Raw genomic sequence first — 18478 nt, forward strand, 5'->3', positions numbered from 1 at the left:
ACTGATGTAATTGTATCAGCTGCGCACAAAGCTGCTGACCTGTCGTGATATCATCAACTCCGGTTAATAAGTCATCCATATAAAAGTCATTGGATGTCACTCTTGCGGCGAGAGGATGTGCATTTTCACCAATTTTGGCTAACTCCTTTAAACATCTAGTTGCTAGGTACGGGGCACTCGACGTCCCGTAAGTGACTGTTGTAAGCTGGTAAGTCTTTAGTGGTTCTGTGGGCGTGTCTCGCCATAAGATTTGTTGGAGTTGGCAGTCGGATGGATGAACGACAATCTGCCGAAACATTTTTTCGATATCAGATATTATTGCGTATCGAAACATACGAAAGCGCAAAATTATCGCGATCAAGTCGTCTTGCACGACAGGTCCGACCATGAGCACATCGTTTAGTGACACTCCGGTGTCAGTAGCACAGGAGGCATCGAAGACGACCCTCAATTTCGTAGTAAGACTTTCGGGTTTAACTATGCAATGGTGCGGTAAATAGTATGTTGGCAAATTACTATTGGGTTTGTCTGATGATGCTTCTTTCATGTGACCCAGTCGGCGATATTCCTCAATAAATTCGCAATAGGATTTTTTCAACGAGGAATTTAAGGTTAGGCGACGCTCTAAAGCGAAAAAGCGACGAGCGGCAACTTCCTTTGAGCTACCAAGCGTGGAAATTTTATCAGAGCGCTTCGGAAGGCGAACAATGAATCGTCCGGTAGCATCACGTGTAGTTGTGTTGGAAAAATGTGCTTCACAATACGTTTCCTCTACGGAGAATGTGCTGCTAGTTTGGCAAGCTTCCAACTCGAAAAGACGTGCTAGTTGGTTATCGAAGGATTGCACATTACAAACGTGCGTAAAACTGGGTGCTGTTGATGGTGGTGGTGGTCCTACTTTTCCCGACACCACCCATCCTAGGACAGTTTTTTGCAAAACCAGTTGCTCTGGACCTAGTCGTATAAGTCCGTCTTCAATCAGATCATAATAAACCTCCATTCCTAAAATCATGTCGATTAGACTAGGTTCGTTGAATGTAGGGTCGGCGAGTACGATATTTTTGGGAAGTTTCCATTTTTCTGTATGAATTGTCCTGCTCGGGAGTTCTCTGGTGATTCCCGGCAAAACATGTAGCGAGAAATCAGCGATAAAATTCGAACAATAAGAATGAATTCGTGCGACGACAGAGTGAGATGAGATGATTTGCGAATTTCCTACACCTCCAATTTCTTGGTGGTTTTTGTTTCTTCGTAGTGTTAGTCTTTGTGCTAATTGCTCCGTGATCAAATTTATTTGCGATGCTGGGTCAAGCAATGCTCTTGCCCAAACGGCGTATCCGTTAAGATTCGAAACTTTTACGACAGCGGTTTGCAGTAATACGGTGGAAGGAACTGTTCGAATATTTCCTATCAGAGTGGTCGATATGCAGCTGGTGGTGGTCGAAGTCGAAGGTATGTCAATGTTAGAGGGCTGAGCTGAAGGGTTGGCGAGAGGCTGGGCAGCTAGAGGTTTGCGAGAAGGTTGAGGTCTGTTGGATTCGAGTATGCTTTCTGGTGGTATGTGTTTCGAGTTTGAAGGATCTGGTGTGCGAAATGTGGCATTTTGATGTAGCATAGTGTGGTGCTTTTGTCCACAGACTCTACAAGAGGTCGATGGGCATTGTTTGACGAGATGACTCGGCGAAAGACAATTGATACACAGCGAACTCCTTTTGACGGCATCAAAGCGTTGAGAAACGTTCATTTTACGAAGTGCGTCGCAGTGGAATGCAGAATGTGTACCTTGCTTGCAGAATATGCATAATTTGGACGATAAGTTACTGGTGACAGCGTGAATTAATTTTGGTTTCATTGGCCGAACAGGTTCTGTTTTAGCGAATTCGGGATTACGAGATTTGTACGATGACGATAAAGACTGTAGTACTGATGCGTGACCTCGTAAAAACTCAATCAGAACTTCGTAAGTAGGTACATCCGTAGATTTATGATGTTGCTCCCACATCTTAAGTGTGGCTCCTTCTAAGCGTGCGCACAGCATGTGTGCTAAAAGTACGCTCCATCCATCGGTGGGTATTCCCATCTTCTGTATCATGCTAAGATTTCGTTCAAAATCATCGATAATGCGTGTTAGGGACTCATAGCATTCCCTACGCATAGGTTCAATTGAGAGAAGAGAATCAATATAATTTTTCACTACAAGTTTTTTGTTGTCGAAACGTTTATTTAGTAGCTTCCAAGCTACTGCGTAATTCGCACCAGTCAATTCTACTGACTCGATCACTCGTTTTGCTTCTTTTGAGAGTGACGATAGTAAGTATGTGAACTTGTCTACAGGTTTCAACTGTGAGTTCGAATCTATCATGCTCACGAAAGTGTCGCGAAAAGTGAGCCAATTGTTTATGGAACCGTCGAATGACGGAAGCTTCACTTCCGGCAACTTGATACGAGAAAACATTTGGTCAGAGCTATCACGTGTTTTGGAAATGATAACCTTATTTGCATCGGAATCGGTATTGTTCTGTTTGCGAATTTCAGTAACAATGAACCCATACACCATCATATAGTTACGTTCAAATTCATCGCGTTTCCTGCGATTTTCTTCTTCATCCGCGTATGAGGTATCAATAGATTTACTCTCATCTTCCTCCAATTCGATTTGCAAACGAACCGACTGAAACTGCGCAAAAATTTCTTCCACTCTTCGTTTCCAACCTTCCAGTAAGTTTTTGTCACTTTGCTCATCGTAATTGCTAACCTGATCAACTAGATTTTTCATTGAGTCAGTGCAGAAACGTTCCTGCCGAGATAGTGCCCGCAAACTTGGAGCCATTTTGAGAATATGAATCACGAACGAGAATTCTACAAAATGAGTCTACCAACAGAGTCGAAAATTCCGAACTCACGCACTCGTCAAACAATTTCTACTGCCACAGATTCCGATAACGAGGATTAATGAATAAATCTACTTTCACACACTTGCTATGAAATTTCGTTCAATTTTCGCAAAAAGCACAGATACAATTTCAGGGACTCGTATAATAATCAATGTAATTAACTTAGCGAGAACTATGCCGATTTATTTCGTTTCCTTATAATCGTTGATGCATACTCACAGTGACCACGCTGTCCGTGATTATCGTTACCGCTATTGTTCAGTGTAACAATAGATGTTACAACCTCAATAGCTGACCCAAGCCAAGCGCGCGAAACTGCTCCAAGCCCTGTGATCCTGTGATGCGATCCTGCGATGCGATCCTGTTCTGCGATCTGCGGTTCTTTCGTACACTATTCTGCGATTTTATTACCGAACAAAGCGGCTTCACTTTTTCGATAGATTTTTTTTTATTTCCGGTTTTATCACTAAACTCACAACTGAACTGTCTTTCGATTTAATTCACCCGCGCGTTGGAACCATCGATCCGGCTCGAAGGACCAACTTTTTTATGTTAAGAAATCGAAAATCGATGGTGTTAAAACACGCGGTCAGTTTGGTAGATTTTTATTGAAATTTAACTCTGTCTGATATTCCAGCGATTACACGATAGACGTTGAGTACTTCAGTATGTATTTCCGACTGATGAAGAGAGTGATTCTGCGTTGCGCTTTAATATTTATAGTCTTGGTCAGATTAAAAGCGCGAGAAAAAGCTTTACGATAGGTCAATCTGACCATTTAGACAAATTGAGCGAGAGCTCGAAAGTTAGCGAGCTTTCTCCGTGTTTCTAGGACTAGGCTAGGAAAATTATCTACATTCCTGAACAGCAATAGTAATATAAATGTGAAAAAAATCAGATGCGAGCTTTAATATACTCTCGAAGTAGGTCAGGGCAAAATTGAAACAACCTTCCCAATGATAAGATGTCTTCGCAGAACGTGGCTTCGAATAAACAGTCGATGAATTTGCAATGTTAATGCGCTCCGTCGAGTAGGGCTGCTGGTCACCTTCAGCGCATAATGATCGGAATTATTAACACTCTTCCCAGGAGGCTGGAAATATATTTATTGATTCCGTTCGGGATCGGAAAACAGATGAATAAATTATCTTCAATTTGCGGTGATGCTAAGGCTGCCTCGCCCGATTCCATTTCATCCCGTCTCGGCAATGCGTTGATTGTGTGAGTGAACTATGTTTCGTTCCCCACCTGGAACCAATTGACCGATTGTTATATAAACGTGTTGGACATTTGGATATTTTTGTGTGAATATATGTCTGAAGCAAGATGTGTTGTTTTGCGTTCCCGAGGAAATTAATGAGCGTCGAGACAACTGACTCAGGATACGGAAATACCCTTCTTTTCAAATGAAATTACAAGCTGTCTGAATTCTCAAGGTAAGGTTTTACGGATAAATGGATTCGTTTAAAGATGTTATTGTGCTGGATCCAATCTGTTTCATGTTCCCACCTGGAATATCTTTTCTTTGTCCTCTGTGTTACCCTGAAACTTACTAGAGTGAATAAATTGACGTAATTCCGTGATAAGGCTGTGACCGTCATTTGGGTCGGCTCCGGACCGGAAGGATATATCTGAACGGTTCGCTGGGATATGGAGCAGGTGAACAGCTCGACTGTCTTCTAGCTCCTTCCGTTTGTTTATCTTAACAGCCAGGTGGATGAAAATGTTGTTGTTGAAGGCATCTATCCATTAGTTATTCTAACCACATTGACACCCGGTGCCGGGCAGTGAAGCTCCAGGCAGCGATAAATGCTTCAATGCTAGCAATAACTCAATTCTGACACGGACGGAATAATCAACATTCCAAACGGAACTACGATTTGGCGACAGTAAATGCAATTATTTGAATTGCTGAGCAATCTTGATCGAGAGTCACTTCACTGGACCGCTTTGCCCAATTCAAAATGTTCCATTCACTTTATTCACCGAGAGTAAGCCAAATAAATCGTCCATTATTTCCCTTTTCTTCGTCTCTAGAATAGGATTTTTCCCATTTATCCGAAGCAAAACAAATAGAGAAAAAATATGTCTAAAATAGAATAGATGGATGGTTATTTTTATTGTGTCGCTTGAAGTGAAACTGGAAACCATTACTTTCTGTCCATTAACAGCTTAAACCTTAGCTGTGCCAAACCGTGATCACCGCGCAACCGGAAGCCATCGGTGTGCATCATCAATGATTCATCACTATCATCCACCCAGATTTGCGTGGCATCGCCTCGCTTAATGCATATGCAATAAATGGTTATGCGGTTGGGGGTTTCCTTATCGTATACCAAACTCCTCCCACACATGCGATCGGGCTTATTTGCATTAGAGAGTTTGCTGCTGGCTGCGGTTCGTGCCACACCGGTCAGAACGAGCGAAAATATCTTGACATTTTTGCATGCTTTATCAGTTTCACGGGGCCATGATTCAGGCGAATCCTCTGTATGACGCATATACCCGGTGGTAGAACGTGATGTGTCCAATGAATTGCCTGGTTGCAACAGTATGGCCACGTTAGTGCTCCGATGCTGTTGTATATAACTTGTTGAGTTCCCGAGACGCCCGTCGATATCAGGATAATAAATCTCCGATAAATAATGTTGTAATCATAAAGAACGCTTGAATAGCTTGAGCGGGAGCTAATTATTACTCTTTGATAACCGCAACGTGTGCAAGATTAATTGAATTTACAATTAGTGATGCAACAGTTCGCTACGTTTATTGAAAACTGTTGAAAAACGGAAACGACGAGTTAAATAGGGTGTATTAAGAAGCAGGTGGGAGCAAAGGAAAAAGTACTTCATGAATTTATATTACCAGCGCTCAAATATTTAACTTCTCGGCGCTGGCTTCTTCAAGGAGGCTTTTAAACAAACGAGTAATGTGTAGAGTTTTTGGAATATAATGACTTTGTTTGCGGAAATTTTGTACATACGCTTCTCTACGCTGAGTATGAACGTTATTATAAAAATAATTTTTTAAATGGATACTTATAAAATACTTTTGAAATAGATACTTTTTAAATTCCGAACACAAGCACTCTTCACAGAATAGTTTGGCAAGAGATGTCTTCACTACTTGACGGTTCACACTCAAATTGAATTTGGCAATATATACAAAAAAAAAATAACTTTAAATGTTAATTACTTTTGCATCGAAAATACATTCAACCACATCAGAACCGAACAAAGTGCGATCTCCTTCGCATTCATTATTATGAGAAACTTTACTATTATAATGACAGAATGTAATGAATGTAGATGTTTGAATGAAACAAACCTCCGTAGCAGACCATTTTAGTTGTTCGCTTCATTTACATGTAACAATAATTCCAGTCATTCATGCATTCCGTGTGCCTAAACTGTGTAGATAAAATGCAAAGCCGCGAAATTCCCTGCTCTATTGTAGTTAACAGCAATTAGTTATTAATTGTAATACGGCGCTCGTTTGATAGTCATACATTAATCAAACAGGAAAAAAAAGGATTGAGCAGTGCAGTATTTGAAAAATGAATTGCAGTAACGTCCTGAATCATATTTCGGACACTTTGTTGTAATATCTTGAATTGCTTGATGCACTGATGATATAACTATAAAATTAGTATCACAATTGCTTCTTTAGAGTAATTCCTTGGTTTCACTATCACTTCATTAGATAATTACATTTGAATTATTACATCGAAGAAAAAAAAAACCATCCAAAATCCAAAATCCACTCATTATTGTTTGTGTTTGACGTTTGTTTAGCGTGAGCACGTAGAATTTATCCCTTTATCAATATTCAAATTTCTCTGGTGTTTCATCAGTTCTCATCATCGTTATCAGGTTACTGTGATTGATTGGTAAGTGTTTCGCAGTTGATTATAAAATGTAATTAAGTGTAATGTAATTTTCGTTAAAAAATTACAAAATAAAGTGTCTGAAATTTGAATTCAATCTGTCCGAAATTTGATTTACTGTCCGAAGTTTGATTTTTATTCGCTTGATTTGAAAAGCATTTTATTCGATGATTTTTTATGTTTTCATTCAAATAGGTACCAAAGTAGAAAGCTTAAAAGCATATTGAACTAATTTATTGAAAATATTAACCAAATAATAGCTGTGCATGAAGTTGAGATCTGTTTTCTGCTACAATTATAACAACAATCAACTTGTAAGATTTCTTATTTTGTATTCAGGCCCTGTTTTTTTTGTTAATCTTATTTTATCGAATCAATAAGCATTATCACGTCATACCATGCATTCCAAGCGTTACGCTCTCGTTTTTGAAACTTTGAACTTACACCCCGGTACAGAAATGGAAGACGTAGTCCTACGCCAAAACATGTTTTTGAGAATGCCCTGTTGTACTACGATCTATTGTAATTGCATTTGAATTGAGCTTTATCACTGTTCAATATCTGTAATTTTTTCTCTTTTAATACATCAAATAGAAGACCTGAAAAAAACGTTTCCTGTATCAATTTGTATCCTTTAAACAGGAATCACATTCTGTTCATTAATGTACATAAAAATACCATTAAAGCCATTACTTCCCTATTTCTTCTGTTTATTCAATTATGCAGAAGAACACAAGGAGTGATCATTTATCATTTTTAAACACATGTCTAAATAGCTAAGATTTACATAAATATAAGCCTAAGTCAAATAAATTTATGACCACAGAAATATATTAAAGATAAAAATAGCATTTTCTGTTTTGTTGCCTCGTTGTCCGGAACATTGTTTTTAGGGGGTTGTAATAAATTTATTGCCAGGTGATGTATATTGAGTATTATATGGCCATGAGTGCTCTTTCGAGAAATTCGTGTAGCTGCTGTAGTAACTGATCACAGAGCTCATTTCTGCTTTTGCATAGAAAAGGGAATGGAGAATGGGCAGGTGCATTCAGGGAAGGGAAGTGGGCTTCTAAGGAAGACATATAGGGGGAAAATAATATTAAGATCGCGACTACTCATACTATCATAATCTGATATGCGTGAGTATACTATTTCGAACTTCCAAATCAGCAGCCAGTCAAATTCATTAATTGCATTGTTACATAACCAAACAACATGCTGGATATTATGACATCCTGGACCACAATTACACAAATTGTTGGTGGAAAAACATACACGATAAAGACGTGAATCAAGCCCGAATTATTTGAACTTTGGGGATAATGGAGTGAAACCATCTTCCGAAATCATCATTCATTGATTCTGCCAACTGATTAATGCCTATTATCCGCAAATGGAGACTAATTCATAACACGTATCGACTGATAATGTGAGCGTAAGCCCTTATGTAGACAACAAAATTGATCGTTGGATCGGTGAAAAAAGCGATTAGTGGTAAGTGCAATCGATAAAACATACCCATTTCAATCGTCAAATTGTTTAACTTTTTTACTATATTTTCTGTTCGTGTTTCAGTCAAAAAAATGCTGGATAAATTTATTGTCTAATGGTGTATAACATATGCGTTTGAAAACTCTGATTAGTGAGGATGGAAGTTCTTAAAAATGTAGAGCGTTGTATCTAAGAAAAGGCCGCGTTGTTGACGCAGTACTACGGAATTATTTTATTCAATTCACTTGTATACCACTTCGGCTGGAGGTGGGGTTACCAGGCCGTTACCATGCCGTCTTGAGATTCTTTTTTCAATCATTATAATAGTTGGGTTGGGTGAAAATCAGGGCTTCGTTATACCCGAATTTTATAAAAACAATCAGTGATGGCGAAACAAAGAGGCTTCAGTCGACATTGTGACATTTCCCTCTCAAAACCGGTCCCCGATTCTCAAAGCAATTCGAACGGGTTTAATCTTTTTGATTGTACAAATCTGACGGCACAATTGAAGGACATAGAAGTTGAAGAATGCCTGAAGATTTGGATCGATTAAAAGTTTCAATTGAGCAGTTATTGAAACAGTCTGTGCGCAAATATGTTGTTGCTATGCTTTGAGTTCGATCTCTACAAAACCATATAACTCCAAGAATTAAATGGACGTGATCATGCCAGTCGCAAAACTCTTTGTGAAGAAATGCTTCAGACAACACGACAAGGGAAGGGGGTCTCCGTAGCCACATTTGTTGCGCGTTCGCTTAGTAAGCGATCGATCGTGAGTTCAAAACACAGGGCCCTCATCGACCATCTTTGTGTTGTTACAGAATAACTACGTCCAAGCAACTGTGTAATGTGCTAATTATAGATATGATAAACATGTGATATGTACACGATTAAAATTCGGCTCTGTTACAGCTAAAATGCTAATGAGCCTAAAATAAACAAATGGGATAAGAAAAACACGACAAGGTTACACGCGTTTTCATAAATAATGATGAGGATCGCTTCCATCTGACGGGGGGTTTTAAATATCCAAATAAAAATGCCAACCCAAAGGAGCCCATATACTATGTTTACACTCTCCAAAGTTTACAGTACACAGATTTTGATCCGTTTAGGCATTTGAGACCGATTCAGCGCGTGTAACGATTTGAAGCTTGTGTCTAGCAAAACCGTAGGTGAGACTGCTGACTGCTCACTAGTTGGAGCGAGACTAAGTATTTGAAATCGCGAATGGCTTGTGCACTATTTGTTATGCACACAACAAATGTATGGAAAAATGAGTTTGCTTCCAATTTTTATCAATTCTGATTAGGGAATCGTAATGTATAACATATCAAACAATTCTTAGAGAATTTCCAATAGGAGGAGGAAGAGAAATATAAGAGTATTATATCAATCACTTGCACTACGATTTCATTTCCAAGCACATCGAGTCGTTCCACTATGCTGATCAAGCGTCAGGTTCGATGTTATAGGTTTCAGTATAGTCTAATCACCACAAGTGGGGGAAAGTAAGTCCATTTCTGAATGGCAAGTGATTTAAAGTAGTTTTAGTAGAAAAGTACTGCTTATTCGTATAGACTAAAGGAATTATAATTAAGAGATGAGAAAAAGGAAAAATGATCCTTACCCGATCGCAGTGCGTTGTGTGCATATATATTCAAAACGGAAAACAAATTTCTAGAATGTAAGATTTTCGATTTTCTATTTTTCGATTTTTCGATTTTTCGATTTTCCAAATTGTTTTTCCTCGGAAGATTTTTGAGGATCAAAAATCAAATCAAAACTTTGAGTGCTTAGAGGCACCCCAAAATCATATCCGATTGAGCCGAAACTTTGCACAGGTAATTTTTTTGAGCCAATAAACAAAAGTACATGGTCGGTTTTTGAAATTTGACATGATCATTTTCGCTGCCACATTAATTGACACTTATGTATTATTGATAAATTACATATTAATTTTAAGTTTGAATGATGTACAAACTTGCAACACAGTGTATCAATACTTTTGACACTTACTTTCTGTCAAAATTGTGAATAGAAACATAAAATGGGTCTGCAAAGAACGATTCGATGCAAGTTGAAAACCACTACAGAACTACAGACTACAGAAAATCAGATTTTTACTGTTAACAAGTACTTTTTCGTTATTTTTCGTTACGTGAGTGTTTTACCACCACTTTCCTGCCTTTTTCTCGAATTAGCGGTAATTTTTCTCGCTTTTACTCCAGAAACATTGATTTAAAAAAAATACTAATCAAGTCGAGAAAGACAATTTACTGGGCGCTGGATAGCGTCGCCTCACGACCTGTTGAACACTATTACATTGTAACGGATAGTCTTAGCTCTGTCGAAGCTATCCGTTCAGTGAGGCCGGAAAAGCACTCGCCGTACTTCCTTGAGAGAATACGAGAAATGTTGAGTGCTTTATCGAGACGCTCTTATGTCATCACCTTTGTCTGGGTCACATTGCTCAATTCCCGGTAATGAGAGGGCTGACTCATTAGCAAAGGTGAGTGCGATTCAAGGCAACATTTATCAGCGTCAAATCGCCTTCAATGAATTTTACTCTTTAGTCCGTAAAAATACCATCGTTAACTGGCAACGCAACTGGAACGAAGATGAATTGGATGAATTGGGCCGGTGGCTCCACTCAATTATCCCTAAGGTTAGCCTCAAACTGTGGTTCAAAAGTCTGGACTTGAGTCGGGACTTTATTCGCACCTTCCGAACCAGCGGTTGGACGATACGGTTAAGGGAGGCTCCCCCGTGAACAGGGGTAGTAGACAGCTGCGTTAAATTCCAACATTCCAAGAACAACACTCATACGGCACCACCAAAATTTCAATTTGTCACCACAAATAGGACCACTTCTGACAGTTCTCAGTCAGCAGCAGGAACAAGAAAATTCAAATGGAAGTAACAGAATCGTTGTAAGTATCGAATTCTCCTCGACCTAGAGAAGAAATTCTATGGGAAGTCCATGACGGAAGTCAGAAAATTGGCTTTCGAACTGACGTGAAAAGTCGGACTGAAGCATTCGTTCAATAAACCTACTCAGATGGCTGGAAAAGCCTAGCTTAGCGTTTTAAAATGTAATCCGAATTTGTCAATCTGGAGGCCGGAGGCTGTTTGAATCAATCATTTGTGAGGCCTATTTGAAGACCTCAAAAACCTGTTGAGTGCATCAACTTGAATTTCAGAATTTCAACTTTTCAGTAAGTGTCCATCTTCCCCTTCAAGTGTCCGTCTTTCTCGACTCTTTCTTATTTTTTTACAAAGATGCCGCGCACATCAGTTTATAAAAATGTCTGCCTCAGAAACAATTTTAATTATTAACAGAGACTTACACTATCGATTCATGGTGAGACTGCTATATATTGTTTGTGAAATTCAAGAAAAAAAAACAACTTTTACTTAAGGTGTCCATTTTTACAGCCCTTCCCCTATACTTCTAAATTGAGTAAATTTTATATGGCATCTCAAATTACTAAATTTAGGCGGAAATTTTAAAAGTGTTTCTTTTTCTAGGTTTTCGAGTATCGAACTTGGAGAAGCTCCACGGAGGATTTTTCGTAAAAGAAATTTCATCCGACTTTCACTGTGGTCTCTCGTAGTATAGCAATTGGCTTATGAATAATTTGCAATATTCATAGGCTAAATTTCCGATTGTCACAATACGACCGGAAACCCCCAACGGCAAGATCTAGTCAATGAGTACTATACCGTAAAGTAAAAAAAAAGCCACGATACGAGTGCGATAACAATCTTTCATAAAGATAACACCCATCACAACCCTGATCTTGAAGCTGCACCTTTGTTTACATATCACCGCGAAATGAAAAGTTTCTGTACATTACAAGCAACAATTACAACAAAATTGACCTTCAAGGAAACAAGCGCTTCGTTTTGATTGCATAACAAACAATCAAACAAAACAAACGCGAAGACCGTTTATTGGATAATACTGCCGCCGAACGGCTCGTTCGCATAGACAGACAGACGGACGGACGAATTCGCAAACCTTTTGTTCGAATGAATTGCCTGCGAAGCACAGCCACTCATCGGTAATTAATATTCCGCCAGATATCATCACAGCATCCACAGCCTCTGTTCGTGGGATATCGGTGGTGGCTAGTGGTAGTGGTTAAGGAAGAAAGAGTGGCGATAGCTGTGGCCTTCGAACAAAATTCTCTCACTCTATGTGAAGACAATTGAATCGCCTGTTGCGTGACGGACAGCTTCCGCGGAAGCTGCGAAGAAGAAGATGAGCAAAAAAAACAACACGTTATTCATCGTCGTTTAGTTCCGAGAAAGTCGGAAAGGTTAATCTGCGTTCGAATGAACCTGTTTTCAGCGGCAATGCGGGAATACCAATATGAATTCATCTGTGCGCTTTTGCGTTGTAATTTGCGAATGCACCAACAGGAATTGGGGGTGCTTTTTGCGGTTTAAGATTGATATTATTAATATTATTGACCTTAACTAACATGAATCGGCTTTGTTTCGAGTGATTTTGTTTCCTTGCTGAGAAATCTTCCGTCTTTCTAAAACACTGTCTGGATAAGGTTGTTTCCAGAATGGGCATCGAAACATTTGAAAGTTGCCATACTCTGAACCCTCGCTACGCCAGAAACCGTACCGCGGCCATTTAATTCGAATGAGTTTGTTATTCAAGTCCCAGTGCAGCACAACTGTATTCCAACCATCCATTAAAATAGCGGTAAGCATGTGCTTAATCAACTTTTCGTCGGTGCATTCTTAGTCTAGGCCCGGTGTGATACGAATCAGCTACGTCAGCAGTTGTTGTCTGGCAGAACGGTCAAGGGCACGCAACGGAGCTGAAAATGAACGAACGAACGAACCGACGATGGTTGTTGGGCTTCGCTGGCGCCATTTCCATTCGCAAACGAGCTTTTTTGCCACCAATCTTGTGGAACCAGTTGCTATTCAAACTAATTTTTTTCTGTTGATGCGGTACTGATACGTTTAAACCACAACTGAATAAATGCTAATTTGTTCGTTTTTTTTTTAATTGCACGGTTCGCAATTTTTTCGGTTAAGTCTACCATATGTACACAATCTGGGAACAGTTTTAATTTCACGTTCCACGCTCGCGTGGCAACGCAGCGAGAATATTGTTTGCGAAGACAACCGAATAGGTTTATTTTACAGAGAGTGCATTTTAAGGATGCGAATTTGAAAGAAAAATATAGAAGACGGAAAATCGTAATACACTGAAGGGCACAAAGAAGAAGAAGAACCATTTGAAATGAAAGTAAGGTAAATGATCTTTGTTTGTCCAGTCGAAAATATGATCATGCTTTGTCCAATTTTTTGAATGCTCTAATTTAGCGCACCTGTGCCAAATCAGGTATTCCAATGTTTCAAAACATATACATAAAATTGTCTTTTTTATGATTTACAGTAGTTTTATGGGATATTTTTACGAATTCACATGTTTTAAAGCATTATAAAATCCACCTTCTATTGATGTCAATGCGTCCTTCATTTGAGTTAATTTTAATGAATCACCAGATGATTATTCGGAACGCATTCAGATCTTTTCTGGATTATACCACTTACAAATATTATGAACATCATGCTTGCACACCATTAGTATCAGATTTACATAGTTAAACCATGGAATTAACGCATTTCGATGACCTCAATTCTGATTATGAGTTGTCCGATTCACCAATGTTGCTTTGTCCACATGATTTCTATGGCAACCGCTTGGCGCGCTGAAGTTTGTTTTGTTTATGGTGTCCTTCGCGCTTTCTCTGTGTTGAGTGTGTTGAGGTGAACACCCTTAAAATTCCCAAGAAAAGGCAATATTATGAAGAAAACCTAAAATCTGAATGGATCAATATGATGACAGTAAACACTAGCAATGAAAAATACAACATCTACTTGAAAATTCAATTTTTTTCATTCAAAAATGGTGATTTCTAAAACCGGACAAACCATGATCAGAGGTGGACAAACCATGATCTTAATTTCTCTTTGAGGAAAATCGTTAAAAAACATTAAAACTTGAACAATTTGAACGCCCTATAATATTATTAGAAACTAGAGACTTGGGCTTTTCAACAAACCCAAACTCGTCTCCATTATACAGGGTCTTTCAGATTAAACGCTCACGCAACAAATTCTAATAACTTCTACAAAAGTGAACCAATTTTTACTTAACACTTTCGACGCCCCGTCACCCAGATATGGGTGACACTTTCCTCGCTCGAATTGAGTAGGATTTTTAGAAAGTATTTGATAGAATAGGCACCTAAATGTAACTATAGGATATGAAGAAAAATAATAAAATCATAACCATAATATTATACTGTTTATACTATACTTTTTATTAATTTATAGTACGGATGGTTTGTACTGCAGTTTTTTGCAAAACCCCTATACTATGACTTTGGCATGTGTTATTGTCATCAATTCGTCTTCAATTGAAAACAAACATTGCTAGATCATGTAAAAGTTATCTATAAACTAAGTTTGATCTTCATTTAATAATTTAATCGCAAGTTGGGTTCTGCAAGAAACTTAAAAACGTCGCGTTGGGCGTCGAACGTGTTAAAAAAAACAAAATAAAGCTTATTTTAGGACAATTTCGATGTGACCACCCTTTTTTCGATAACGCTTTTCAAACGGTGATACGCGCCGAAGGTCGTTGCGAATGCGAGCCGTTTCTCTTTGTTGAGAGGGGAAAGAGTTTGGTGCGAGACTGGTGCGGGGACGCTTTGCTGCATCTGCTCGATTGTTTGCGGCGTGCGTGCGGTTCGTATGGTGCCACATTTGCCAGCCTTGTTATCGGGAACACTACCGGTTTCCTCGAACTTCTTCACAAGACGGTCATTTACGACGAGATATGTTGAAATCTATACCATAAGAGGACGAAGTTTCATTAAGGCTTCAGTTGCTCGAGTAATACGATTTCACTGAAAAGAACACGTTCTTGTACACACATTCACGTACATCTTGATACTGAAAACCATCCGATCAGACTGAACGAGTAGCCGAATATAATCGTCTCGAAGTGGGGAGTGTAGTGTAACCATCGAGGGAGCGAAATTTTTTTTTATAATAAGCTATTCGATTTTTTTGCGTGAGCGTTTAATCTGAAATACTCTGTATGTGGTTTTCATGAAGAAAAATCGATTTGCATTCACTAGTTGTGTGAAAACACCTTAAATCCAAGATCATTTACACTACCCTCACTACGCTGCGAACCAGTAAAAATATTTTGCTGCTTTGAAAAAGGCTTGGGGCGAGGTTGACCCCTAACACCTCCGGAACCTCCGGGACAAAAAATACCCACTTAGGAACAAAAGTTATTTTTCGTTTATCTGGAAAATAAATCAACGATACTGGAATGGAAAAATGTTCTACCAATTTCCTATCAGTCTTCCGTGTTTCTCAAAAAACATGATATTTATGATAAAGACATGATATTTTCGAACCAATGTTTAAAAATGTGACATGTTTGTATTCGTAGTATGTTTGGATATACGATGTTTAATCGTAATGTTTCACATGATGTTCGAACGTGGTGTACAGTTTCTCTTGCATTTTCACCCAAGCACCGGCAGTGCGTATTTAGAGTAGAAGAAACGAATGGGACACCACACCACCACCACCACTACACGGTGTGTTGACATGGAAAAAATGCTTCTCTACCACGACCATGGGTGCTTCGTCTAAAATTATGGGCAAATCAAATAAACCTCTTTATCTGTTCTGAACAAAATAAACGTCAATTGGTATCTTTATTTAATGCACGCATCAATTTTTATATTGAATTTATGTAACATTCGCTATTATTAGCTATTTGAAAAAGTACTAACATTGAACAACAAAATACCAGGAATAGGTTTAAACTTTCCTGGAAACATGCATCTAAAACAAATTTTTGGGAATTTATTTATTTATTTGGCATAGCATTTGTATGACGTATGTATGATTTTCATGAGAAATTCAATTTTGTTGTAGAACCATATTTTTTCAGTGAATTTGGTTTTTGAGACTAAATTTTGGGAGCGTATAGAAAGTAGCAATTGCATCTTTCACAAGATCTTTCAATTATTTTCCTTCAAAGCTTTCGTTTTATCCGCCCCGGTTTTGTTTTTATGTTTTGTCTCGATTGTCTCAATTGTATGATTTTGTCTAAACGAAAGTGTCATTTTACCAACGAATTGCGCAGGAAGCACCCCTGTTTCACAGAACGATTTAAGGATTATGAGACCAACGCTGCATCTGTGATTCATACGTGTTGGTGGTTAATAGCAGCACAAGGAAACTTCGATATAACGTACACATTTTCAAAGTCCAAAGGAATCTATTTTTGAATATTGTTTTTCTAAAAGAATAATCAATTATCTGTATTTTGATACTAAAGCTTGAACTATACCTTTAACCAATCCCGAAGTACAACTGTTTTGTGATTCCTTTATTCATTAACCTTACTCAAACAGCAACACAATAAAGTAATATAAGCTACGTTTCTGAGTTCTTCTTTATGATTCGATACAACGTACAATTTTGTACGTACAGGTAAACTGAACGTTATATCGAAGACACCCTGTATTTACATTTAGCCATTTTATTCAAACAGTAGTTTGAAATCAACAATGAACAATTACAGTTAAATCTGATTAGGAAAAGCATATTCAAACACTGAAACATTGCCAAAATATTCGATTGGCATCCACTTCCAAACCCATGCTGAACGATGTGGTGCAGAAATCAAATCCATCTGCTTAGAAAATTTGGACGGCAGAAGAACTCTCACGTTTTGTATGCTTGGCTTGTACTTCTGTACTATTGCGCATGATGTTTGATCATTATAAAACCATCAAAAATCTCCTGTTCTCGTGAAAAGACAGCAGCCATCATTTACGGAATATTTTTACCGCATGGATCGTCTAAGAATTATGTGAAATAAATAAATTTGACGTGTTTTTATATATCTCAAAAATCACAGTGGTATGGTCATAATCGTAACTGTGGCAAGTGTTCTGTGTTCTTATTTAATCATTCTTGCAAAATGTGTGAACTACTAGCGTCTGAGCTCATGCAATTTTTGCAATATGAACTAAATTTCTGGTTCCTTTTTGTGAAAAAGTATTTTTAGGTAGTAGTTTTAGGAGGAATTTTTTTTTCTGTGCATGAAAAGAAACGAAGAGCAATGAAATACAGCGACAACGTTTGTTTTGTACATGATGTGTTCGAATTATAAACACCATGTTTGTTTATGATGTCAAAAACGCGAGGGATTCAAACATGTAGGACTACGTTTAACTGGAAGATATAGGGGGTAAAATGAAAACATAGGTTCTGCACAAATAAAACTGAAAGATTTTAAACGTAGCTCGAGAATTTCATAATAGATTGCAAAGATGTTTGCATCTATTGATACGATATATTTCTACAGAATGAATAACATTTTATTTTTCTTGAGATAAACAATGGAATAATTGTGAACTGACAAGCATTGTCCAAATGCCCTATGTGTCTCATTGGTCCAATTTGTGCTCCTCAAATAGTTCCGACCAAAAGGACCAACCAGAGTAACAGCGGGATATAATTTGGATACAATCAAAGATTTATATTATAAACCAATCCCCTTATGGTTCTACCACCATTCGAATGAAATAAATTCGGCTGTCGGTTTCCGAAAACATTATTCATTTTCTAACCACGAAGCCGAGCTCATATGCTAAGGCCATCGTTCTAACATGTGGTGGTAAAGGCAGCAGAAGTAGCAGGAGCGGTAGCGGTGGAATCGATAACACCGGACAATGAGTTTCAATTTTGCTGCGCTCGTTCATTAAGAGCCTCCGCAGACTGCAGACTTTCTATCGGCTGATAACTTTGGACGGTTTAGTGGTTTAACTAGTGTAAACACCGACCCAACTGAATCGATGCATTGTGCGCGTATCCATCCTCTCCGAGCTGATCAAGAAGCCGATCAAACTATTGGATCAAGCTAAAGTCTGCAGTCTGCTGGAACTTCAAGGCCACTATTCCACGGATATCATCAGTAAGACCAACGAGTTTTCATTTTGTTGTTATCCAGTTTTTTATCCAGTATACAGTGGTGATACTGATGCGGAATTGCCTGATGCTGCATTCAGTTTGTCTAAAAAAGTGCATTGTCAAAACGACGACACAAATTTCGACATCGCGAGAAAAAAAAATG

General features: G+C 38.4%; 2 protein-coding genes across 2 annotated transcripts in view; both read right to left on the reverse strand.

Moving 5' to 3' along the window:
* Positions 1–18478, reverse strand: part of LOC129765179 (muscarinic acetylcholine receptor gar-2) — a 169850-nt gene that overhangs the window by 58620 nt on the left and 92752 nt on the right. The gene's annotated exons all lie outside the window — the stretch shown is intronic.
* Positions 156–2830, reverse strand: LOC129761342 (uncharacterized). The gene is made up of 2 exons (XM_055759061.1): positions 337–2830; positions 156–286 (listed from the first exon to the last, which is right to left on the reverse strand). The coding sequence occupies exons 1-2, from the start codon at positions 2828–2830 to the stop codon at positions 156–158; spliced, it is 2625 nt and encodes an 874-aa protein (XP_055615036.1).

The sequence above is a fragment of the Toxorhynchites rutilus genome, chromosome 1 (genome assembly GCF_029784135.1).
Source record: "Toxorhynchites rutilus septentrionalis strain SRP chromosome 1, ASM2978413v1, whole genome shotgun sequence".
Taxonomy (NCBI): Eukaryota; Metazoa; Arthropoda; class Insecta; order Diptera; family Culicidae; genus Toxorhynchites; species Toxorhynchites rutilus.